The 11139-nt window shown below is 39.3% G+C and overlaps 1 protein-coding gene across 1 annotated transcript in view; it reads left to right on the forward strand.

Annotated features, from left to right (window-relative positions):
* The window catches only part of LOC136280125 (neurofilament medium polypeptide-like), a 46277-nt gene extending 40222 nt beyond the window's left edge, over positions 1–6055 (forward strand). The window contains exon 15 of the mRNA XM_066164812.1: positions 6000–6055. Coding sequence (XP_066020909.1) covers positions 6000–6055 — 56 coding nt within the window. The remainder of the gene's footprint in view (positions 1–5999) is intronic.
* Positions 6056–11139: the final 5084 nt, after the last annotated feature.

Genomic DNA, 11139 nt, shown 5'->3' on the forward strand with positions numbered 1-11139 from the left:
GGTTAGGGTTAGGGTTAGGGTTAGGGTTAGGGTTAGGGTTAGGGTTAGGGTTAGGGTTAGGGTTTTAGGGTTAGGGTTAGGGTTAGGGTTAGGGTTGGGGTTAGGGTTGGGGTTAGGGTTAGGGTTAGGGTTAGGGTTAGGGTTGAGTAGGGTTAGGTTTTATTGTTAGGGTTGGGGTTAGGTTTAAATATTGTTAAGGGTTAGTTTGCTTTGATAATAACCATTTCTAATCATCATTAAGGCTGATTTTTGGCAAATGATAACCTTAAGCAATTATCTGTAAGGGTTAATTTGCTCACATAATAACCCTTTCGAAATATTTTCAATGGTGAATTTGCTTAAATAATAACCCTTTTCAAATATTTTTTAGGATTTATTTTTTTCGTAATAACCGTTTCCAAACATTTCTAAGGGTGAATTTTTTTAAATAATAATCCTTTTTCTAATTGTTAGTTACGGTGAATTTTCTTTAATAAGAACCTTTTCCAAATATTCTTAACAGTGAATTTTTTAAAATAATAATCTTTTTTCTAAGTATTAGTTAGGGTGAATTTTCTTTAATAACCCTCTCCAACCATTGCTAAGGTTGAATTTTCTTAAATGATTACCCTTCTTATAATTATTGCTTAGGGTTAGTTTGCTTTAATAATTACTCTTCCCAGTTATTGCTAAGGGTGAATTTCCTTAAATAATAACTTTTTCAAATTATTTCTGAGGGTGAATTTGCTTAAGTAATAACTCTTTTCAACCATTGCTAAGGGTGAATTTTCTTAAATAATTACCCTTTCCATTTATTGCTTAGGGTGAATTTGCTTAAATAATTACCCTTTCCAATTACTGCTAAGGGTGAATTTCCTTAAATAATAGCCCTTTCCAATTATTATTAAGGGTGAATTTGTTTAAATAACAACCCTTTCTAAATATTGCTAAGGGTTAATTTGCTTAAATAATAACCCTTTCCAATTATTGCTAAGGGTGAATTTGCCTAGATGATAACCCTTTCCATTTATTGCTAAGGGTGAATTTGCTTAAATAATAACCTTTTGCAATTATTGGTAAGGGTGAATTTGTTTAAATATTTATTCTTTCCAATTATTGCTTAGGGTGAATTTGCTTAAATAATAACCTTTTTCAATTATTATTAAGGGTGAATTTGTTTAAATAACAACCCTTTCTAAATGTTGCTAAGGGTTAATTTGCTTAAGTAATAACTCTTTTCAACCATTGCTAAGGGTGAATTTTCTTAAATAATTACCCTTTCCATTTATTGCCAAGGGTGAATTTGCTTAAATAATAACCTTTTGCAATTATTGGTAAGGGTGAATTTGTTTAAATATTTATTCTTTCCAATTATTGCTTAGGGTGAATTTGCTTAAATAATAACCTTTTTCAAATATTTCTAAGGGTTAATTTGCTTAAGTAATAACCCTTTCCAGTTATTGCTAGGGGTGAATTTTCTTTAATATTAACCCTTTTCCCAATTATTGGTAAGGGTGAATTTGCTTAAATAATTACCCTTTCCAATTACTGCTAAGGGTGAATTTCCTTAAATAATAACCCTTTCCAATTATTATTAAGGGTGAATTTGTTTAAATAACAACCCTTTCTAAATATTGCTAAGGGTTAATTTGCTTAAATAATAACCCTGTCCAATTATTGCTAAGGGTGAATTTGCCTAGATGATAACCCTCTCCAATAATTTCTAAGGGTAAATTTCCTTAAATAATAACCCTAAGCAATAATTGTTAAGGGTGAGTTGGCTTAAATAATAACCCTTTCCAATTAGTTTTAAGGGGAGCTTGCTTAAATAATAGCCCTATTCAATAATTGCTAAGAGTGAATTTGCTTAAATAATAATCCTTTCTAATTATTGTTAAGGGTGAATTTGCTTAAATAATAACCCTTACCAGTAATTGCTTGGGGATAGTGATATGGTTGCTTAGATAGTGGTTAAGTTGGGGTTACGGTTCAAATTATGGTTTAAGTCGTTATGTGGGCTTCTTTGAGGATACGGTTTGGGTGAGGGCGGGCGATTGGGTTGTGGTTGGGGTTCGGGTTAAGGTTATAACGGTATTCAGGGCCAGGGTTTGAGTTTGGTCCTAAGTTGGGTTTGAGTTAGGGTGCTGAATGTAGTTGGAGTTACTCTTGAGTTTGGGATTGGGCTTAGGCTAATATTTAAGTTGGTTGGGGTTTGAGGTTGTGTTGTGGTTGTGGTTGAAATTAGGTTTTGTTTAGGTTGGGGTTTTGCTGGGGTTGGAATTATAGTTGGGGTGTTGAGGTTTAATCTCGGTTTTATGCTGTTTTTTCTTTGTCATGATTGATTTGGGTAGGATTAAGAGTTCTCTTTCTCTGTTGGGGCTTAGGTTTGTGTTGAGGTCAGGGATAGATTGGGTTTAAGTTGGAGTTGGGGTCAAGGCTGGGGTTGAGTTTTGGTTTAGGACTTGTTTTTAGGTTTGGGGCTAGGGTTAGGGTTTGAGTTTAGTTTATGCTTGAGCTCATAGTTAGATTGGGGTTGCGGTGGTTGGGGTAAAAGTTGGGCTTTGAGTTTTAGTTAGGGTTGGAATTGGGTGATGTTTTAGGGTGGGTTTAAGGTTATAGCTAGTGTTGGGGTCGTGGTTATGTTTGGGGTTGAGGCTATCCTTTGTGCTGGTGTTGTTGTTGAAAATGGGGCTTGGGTTGAGCTTCATGAAATAGTTTGGGTGGGAGCTAAGGTAAGGGTTGGATTTTGGTTTATGCTTTGGGTCTAAGCTGGGTGGGCGTTGTGGTCGGTTTCAGCCTGCGGTTTGAACTCAAATTGGGATGAGGTTTTAGGGTGGTTTTAAGGTTGTTGGTTTTTTTGGTGTTTGTGTCGAGGTAGGGGTTGGGATTTGAGTTGGGATTGTGGTTATGTTTGGGATTGAGGCTATCCCTTGCGCTGTTGTTGTGGCTGGGAATGGGGTTTGGGTTGAGGTCCGCGTCAGGGTTTTGGTGGGGGCTAGGACTGGGGTTGGATTTTGATTTGTGCTTTGGGTCCAAGCTGGGTGGGCGTTGTGGTTAGGTTAAGTCTGGGGTTTGAGCTCAGGTTGGGATGAGGTTTTAGGGTGGTTTTAAGGTTGTTGTTTTTTTTGGTGTTTGTGTCGAGGTAGGGGTTGGGATTTGAGTTGGGATTGTGGTTATGTTTGGGATTGAGGCTATCCCTTGCGCTGTTGTTGTGGCTGGGAATGGGGTTTGGGTTGAGGTCCGCGTCAGGGTTTTGGTGGGGGCTAGGACTGGGGTTGGATTTTGATTTGTGCTTTGGGTCCAAGCTGGGTGGGCGTTGTGGTTAGGTTAAGTCTGGGGTTTGAGCTCAGGTTGGGACTAAGTTTTGGGGTGGTTTTAAGGTTATTGTTTTTTTTGGTGTTTGTGTCGGGGTAGAGGTTGGGATTTGAGTTGGGATGGTGTTTATGTTTAGGATTGAGGCTATCCCTTGCGCTGTTGTTGTGGCTGGGAATGGGGTTTGGGTTGAGGTCCGTGTCAGGGTTTGGGTGGGGGCTTGGACTGGGGCTGGATTTTGATTTGTGCTTCGGGTCCAAGCTGGTGGGCGTTGTGGTTGGGGTTAAGTCTCGGGTTTGAGCTCAGGTTCGGATTAGGTTTTGGGCTGGTTTTAAGGTTGTGGTTTTTGTTGGTGCCTGTGTCGGGGTAGGGGTTGGGATTTGAGTTGGGGTTGTGGTTATGTTTGGGATTGAGGCTTTCCTTTGTGCTTGGGTTGCGTTGAAGTTGGGCTTGGAATGAGGTTGTAAATGTGGTTTGAGTCGGATAGTTTGTTTAGGTTTAAGTTTGGGCTGATGTTTGAGTTGTTTCCTTGGCTGGGGTTAGAGCTAGGGATTGGTCTTGAGTAGGGGTTGAGGTTGATGTGTGGGTTAGGGTTAAGGTTAGTCTTGAGCTTAGGGAAAGGGTAGGAATCGGAGGTTAGGAGGAGATTAGGTTGAGCTTTTATGGTTAGTGTGGGGCTAGGGTTGGGATTCGTGTTAATGTTGTATTTGTGTTTTGGGTTTTCGTTTAGATTTGAGTTAGAATTAGTGTTGAAATTGGGGATTGAAGAGGGCTTAGGGTCCAGGTTTTAGGGTTCGTTTCCTTTGTGCTAGAGTTGGGTTGACTTGGGGCTGTGGATTGGGACGTGGTTGGGGTTAGATTTTGGCTTTCTGGTGTTGGGTTCTGGGGTTTGGGTTAGGGTTGTGGTTTGGGTATGGAATTGGGTTATGTTAGGGCTTAGTGTTGGTGTAGGGGCTAAGGTTTGAGTTGTGGTTACGGTTAGGGGTTGGGGTTTAGGTTTGAGTTTGAGTTGTGGTTGAACATGGAGTAAGGGTTTTGGTGATGTTTGGGTTTGGGGTTTTTGTCTGAGTTTTGTTTGGTTTGGGTTGGGGCTGAGGTTGGTGTTGGGGTTGGGGTTGGGGTTGTGGATGTGGCTCTAGTCGCGGTTGGGTTTGAGTTTTGTGTTGGGTTGGGTTTTCTTATGGGGTTGGGGTTGGGGTTGAGGTTTGGGAAGGAGCTGGCCTAGGGTTTAGGGTTAGGGCTTTCCTACAATAATCTTCAAAAGTATGAACATAATCAAAACTTACCAAAACACTTGTATTTTCAGTTTCCTCGCTAAGAAGGTACTAGCGTTGATTTTCGACATAATACAGAACATTTGTTATAACTTGTTTTCCCCCTGACGAGGATATAATAATAACGAATATAAACTCGAATGAAAAGCACGCTATAATCGTTTAGAGGAAGGTGCAAGACAGGAATTGAGAAGTATTTCCCATGACCGTCAGTTTGAACGCTTTCCTTTATTGTTATTGTTTTTCTTATGAATCGATTGAAAAATACCATGTTGGGGATGGAGTTTAGGTTTGGGTTAGGATAAGGGTTTGAGTTGGGTTAGAAGATATGGTTGGAGTTTGAGTTATGGCTGTGGTTGGAGTTGCGATTGGGGCTATGGTTGTGGTTATGGTGTAAAGTTGGGGTTAGGGTTAGAGTTTCAAGTGGGGTAGGGATTAGATTTAGGGTTGCAGTTGTTTTTGTGGTTTGAGTTGCAGATAGGATTGGGGCTATGGTTTGAGTTGGGTTCTCGTGTGGGATTAATCGTGGGGTTTGAGTTGGGATTTGGATTGGGGTTTGAGTTGGTGTTAGGGCTGTGTTTGACTTTGGCTTTAAGTTTGGGTTTAAAATTAGGGTTAGGGTTGATGTTGGGGTTTGAGTTGGGGTTGAGGTTGTGGTTGGGGTTAGGGTTAATGCCGACTGTTCCTGTTTATATGGTGGTGGACAAACTCTTCCCTTTTTTCTACAATAATTATAAACATACCAAAATGTTTGTATTGCCTCTTCCTTTTCCTCCGAAGATGCTTGCGTTGATTGTCGACATAATATTGAACAATTCTTGCAACCTGTTGTCCCCTGATGAGGATATGATACGGCCAAGGTTAAGACGAATGAAGATAAAGTCGAATGAAATGCACGCTGTAATAGCTTAAAGCAAGCTTCCGGACAAGAATTCAGAAACATTTCCCGTGACTGGCAGCTTGAATGCTTTTCTTTATTGCCTACGATATTTGTGGATAATGAAAACATTCCATGTGTTATTCTATGCTGTCATTGTTAGGGTAGGAAGTCATGCTTACTTAGGGATGCGGTTGGGGTTTGAGTTGCTTAGGGTTGTGTTTCTGGCTGGTCTTTGTGTTGGGCTTTAGGTTTGGATTAGGGTTAGTGTTTAGGGTTATTTTTGTGGTTGGGGTTTGGGTTATGGGTTTAGTTGGGGTTGAGGGATTGTTAGGGTTGTCACTAAATTTACGAGTATGGCTTTTGGTTTTACAAGTGCAAATGGTATTTGCTATGTAATTTTCTTTTACTTCGTGAATTCTAATTTTTCACTATCATAATTTGGTTGACGGCTAATTGAAGAACGAACACTTAATTCAGCGAAAGCATTGGCATTATCAAGAGGGAAATAACGCTTATCTGTGCAATATAGTGATACTTGTATTCTACATCTTTAGTGACTGATCCTGTAGACTTATCGGTTAATGATAATGAGATTATTCACGCCAATTAGTGAGAGTAAAGAAACTGCTGTGGATGGCAGAAAAATGCTCCCATAAAAATGAAAAATCATTCATAGTTTTAGAAGGAAAAGAAAACGACTGAAATAAAGTCTGGCACTGTAGTTTTTTTTCAACTGACAGTCGATATTGTTCGGAAATCACTCGTGTTAAATTTGCGATCTCTCCAGCCTAAGTCTATCCATATTATGGCCAAGCGTTTCCATACAATGAAAAAATCTGTCATGCGACAATTACAGGTCACGCTGAAAAGGCTTCTTTAGGAGCCAAAAAATGTAAATTAGGAGCGGATCCAGGAGTAAGTCAGGGAGTTCAAACCATGATTGAACAAGCAAAAGGAACAATTTACTGAAAGTCAAGTACCGTAGTTTTTTAACTGACCGTCTAAAATATCTCGAGGTTGTCGAGCCATGTTACATAATGTGTGGAATACATAAATATATGTTATTTGCCGGCTAAGAGTCGGTCCGTATGGTGAAAAACTGTGATCGAGGACAGCATTTTCAAGACCTCGATCGCAGTTTTTCACCATACGGACCGACCTTTAGCCGGTAAATAACATATTTTTATTAAAACTTGACGAAATTCTTTCCGAAAGAACCCGAATGATTTAGGACTGGAATTACGGCAGGATCTTCCATAAACTGAACAACTTTTGAGCGAGTAAATGGTAGTTAAAATAGAGGTGATGCAAATTAAAGAGGCATGCCTCACCGAAACATTTCCATCTCAAACCCAAAGAACAAACAAAACTTAGCTGCCTTTCTCTGTGAGTCGTTAAGAAAGAACATGCCAGCACGTTTAGGCCCTCTGTAGAAGGTTGTCCTAGGTGGAGGATTCAAGGATGGATTTAAAGCAGTGTGTCTAACTCATTGTTCTGCAGGCCATCGGTCTACAGCATCATAGATTTGGGTCAACAACTGCGGAACAATGAGTTAGATACACTGGGTTTGAGATGAATTTTGACCATTGCTTCGGTACTGGCGTGGATCCACCGTGGATGTTGATTTCAAACGAGCTTGATTCTCCTCTCTTGCTGCGTTCCCTTGCCTTAATTGAGACAGGCCTATACTGGTCGAAAATCAGGTCCACTCTGGTGTAGCTGTTCTGATGAAATGCCAGATGTTGCAAACCTTCTCTCTCATTTCTGCTCACCGTTGTGGCTTTAGCCTTCCTATGTGTCCCAATGCGGTCGTAGTTTTCTAGACCACACATCTCCTTTGGTGCATGTGTCATAGCTGCTCGCTCGTGAATGGTTAAGAAACATCGGTCTACGGCATCTTCTTTCCTACTCATACCAACCGTGCCCCCCTTTGTCTTGGTTTCAAGGTCAATTGATTGTTCCAGGGCCATATCCGGCCAGACTTGCGCAAACGGTTGGTTAGAGCCGCTAACACTGTGGTTTTCAGCAATGAACTCTTGGCATGACGGATCTAACAACATGCCGCTGCACAACTTCAGAATGCAAACGTAGTTGCCACTTTAAGAAAAGTAACCTCCCTTGTACGAAGGCATGTTTATGTATGGTAGATGAAGGATGTTGCAATCCTCTGAATGAAGAGCTGCTCTCTGACAATGATTCTGGTGCCTCTGACACTGAGTGACTATTTTGTTGTTGATGTCAGTCTGCAAATTGCATGTACTTATCAGATCATTACCTCTAGGCACAGATACATTCCCCTCAGAGTTTGACTGTTAGCAATATCATTTCCGATACAGATGCGACCAACGAATAAATTAATTAAGGTTTTGATCGATGTTTTACAGTCTCGATACAACAACTCTTTAGCATGCGACACAGATTGGTAAAGATAGCAAATTTTTTAAGGGGTAATTTTCAAGACCAAAGCATTTGTAACAGATTAAAATTAGTGGCTGTAGTTAACACGTAACAAAATTAGAACATGTTGCAAACTTGCATCTTTTGACGTACAAAATAACACCACTAAAAAATACCTACTGCTTTCACATTGTGAAGAGCTGTTACCAGTACCTTTCACTCTCGGTCGTTTCCCTTTGAATTTCAAAGAAGCTTCCAAACCTATTGTTCCACATGAGGTCTTTAGCAGAATCCACTCTCTGTACAGCAGAATACCGGTAAATTCCGCGTTTTTTAATTTTTGTCATAAATCAACAGAAATAAACATAAAAGTTTGGACATTTTGGCAGATATGCATAGAAACAATTTTTGGTTGCTATCATAGAAATGTCGGCAATCATATGCTTTAATATTTTCACAGCATCCTTCTTTATTTCAAAGATTTGACCCGTTTTGAGGTTGCGCTTATTCCAGCCTCGTTCCATGTAAACAGTGATGGAAGAGACATCAGCACTAATGTCTATTTTCTGGAGTTCTACGCATCTAAATGGTTTTTTTTAAGCATAATTCGAAAGTACATGATTTCTCTGTTGCCACATAAGATGAAAAGCCTGGATAAGACCTTTACCCTAGTCTCAGCAGGATTTGAAACATGTCAGGATCGACAAAGGAGACTGCTTTTAGACGAAAAAGTGGTCATGTGACAATCACGTGACATGCTGTCGTACCATGTGAACACTCAAATTGTAGGCAGGTACATGATCATCATTTTTTCCGAAGGGTTTGGGGCACTTCAGTGGAAGAAGATGAAATTTGAGGTCAATTTCTGTTTAAGCCTCGTTTCCATGCTGAGTGCCATATCATGGTATAAAGCTCCATTTATCTCGTTAGCGGTACCGCAATTCGGGACTACATAGTATCTTATCTTAAAGAGCAGGTATTGGTCTATCATGATCAGCTGTCGAACCTTTTCTGTCAGGTGGGTTGAACGAAACCAGTTTTTGTTGGGTCTGGCTCCTTGACTAGTAAGGATAAAGGTGATTTAAAAGGCTTCCAAACAAATTTTGAAACATTATTTTACAAGTATCTGTCACTATCTGACACCTGTCAATTAGAGAGCGCGTAAGAAAAAAAAAAGCGCAAGAACATTTGAAAAACAACGAAACTAGTTTTGCAAAGACTATCACGACAATGTGTTCTTCGAAAACATTAAATGATCTTAGGGGAAGTATTATTCACTCTCATCGACGATTCATTCATGTACGAAGATTTACCTCTGTTCATTACGTAAATGGCGAGGAGAGTAATTGTGAGTAAATTCAAATTTTTCAATTTATTTTGAAGTTGCGAGAGTTTGCTCGTTTGTTTGCTGCAATGGCGTGTGTAAATGTGGTCTTTCCTCCACAAAAACTAAATTCGAATGGCACACTCCAACGAGACTCAAGGAGATTTAATGCGGCCTTTTCTCAATAAATTCCTTCAGTTTCTGTTGTGCAATTTACGGTACAAATGTCCAAATTTAACGGACTCGAAAAGACTCACCTAGAGCGTATATTTGTTGTAGAACTGAATTTAAAACTTCGCTCGCTCTTTCACCGCGAACTAATTGTTTGAGAAAATTCAGATATAAAATGAATGAAAAGTTCCATCGTTCAGTTTAACTGTAACCAAATACCTCACGTTTTAGCTCTCTAGATACTTTTTGTGAAGGATTAAAATTGCAGACGGTTTTTAGGCCGCTTGCCAACCAGCGTAATGACACTATTGCTTAAACAAATTCATTCTGAAACCAATATTTTTCTGTCAACCAAAGTGATTTGAGAGAGAGAAAGGAGAGAATTCATAAGTTAGTTATCGGCTGGAGGTAGTAACTGACGCGTTTGCTTAAAAGAGCCGCCCAGCCGGAAAAACGAGATATATTTATGAAAAATGGCAACGAAATTTGGGATGTACTCGGCGATTAACGAAAGCGTTACCGTGGCCCGTGGGCAGAGATAGGAAAATACTGACCGGGTAAAGAACCATCAGATTGCAGGATTCGTTACCGTGCCCTCTAAAAAAAATAATAATGTACGATGTGCATTGTGTCGTATATATGAATAAGAAGATGAAAGATAACGAGTTCAAGCTTTTCACAGCTGAAACATCAGTAGTGGTTATTACTGTGGTTTTGTTATGTCTTTACGGAAACTAACAGACTTTGAAACGTTTGACAAGGTCGTAACGATTCTGTAGCATGGAAAGAGGTGTAAAATTTAGATTTCCCGAATTTTTTTACTCTGGTTAAATCGAAAAAGACAATGTAAGCTGTTTTAACTGAAGTAAAAGTAAACAACTTAATTAAATGAAAGGGTTTAATTGTTTTGTTTAAATTTTTTGGAGGCTACAAAGAGGGGTAAATTTGAACTTGACTGGGACTCTTGTTGTGAAAGAAAAAATGAACATAATAGATACAACTTTAATTTACATACGTACCCTCTCGCAGATATCCAGCACCTCCTTACTTGGAAGGGGATCTTGGTGTTTAACCACCTGCTTCTGTCTTTCTGTGGTAACATTTAAGGGCACATTCTGTTGTGACCCTGCTCAGTTATACACCTCCTTTTATTTAAAGAAAGAAGTTTCTTAGAAAAATTGTCTTTAATGCAAAGTGTGACTAGGAAAGATGCGAAATGGCATGCAGTGGGCGGGTGCTCCTTTCATTTGGAAAGTGGGTTGCCTTTTAACTAGAATTGGGGGTCTGAAGCTGGCTTTTCTTGTCATGTATTGAGATGAAGGGGACTACATATATTTGGTTAACCAATAAATCAATATAATTCAGTTTTGTTTCCACAGATCAGGAAATATTTATCAATGAAAAGAGGAAATTAATAGTTGTAAGTAAGTAACCAAGTAGATATATAAAATATCTATACATCTTGAATAAAATTTATTTTCATAAATTCTCAGAAGAGAGAGTTGGAAACACTGTGTTTATCATTCCAATAATTGATCTTAAATGATAGTCATGTTAACTACTCATACACAAGTTACTGTAAATACCTGGAAAAGGGCAGTTGCCTTGGATTTGCATTTCAGTCAGGTTCTGCCACACCATAGGATTATCATTATGCCCTCTTTGTCCTCAGGCAGTACCCGCTGACCTCCTACCTCTCGTACCTATGAAATTAAAAGAGGAAAACATCTCTTTTGTTCTGTTCTGTTAAACTCCCTAGACTTTATTCCAAGTAGAAGAAGGGAGGAATTAAAACACCAAAG

Source organism: Pocillopora verrucosa, chromosome 4 (genome assembly GCF_036669915.1).
Source record: "Pocillopora verrucosa isolate sample1 chromosome 4, ASM3666991v2, whole genome shotgun sequence".
Taxonomy (NCBI): Eukaryota; Metazoa; Cnidaria; class Anthozoa; order Scleractinia; family Pocilloporidae; genus Pocillopora; species Pocillopora verrucosa.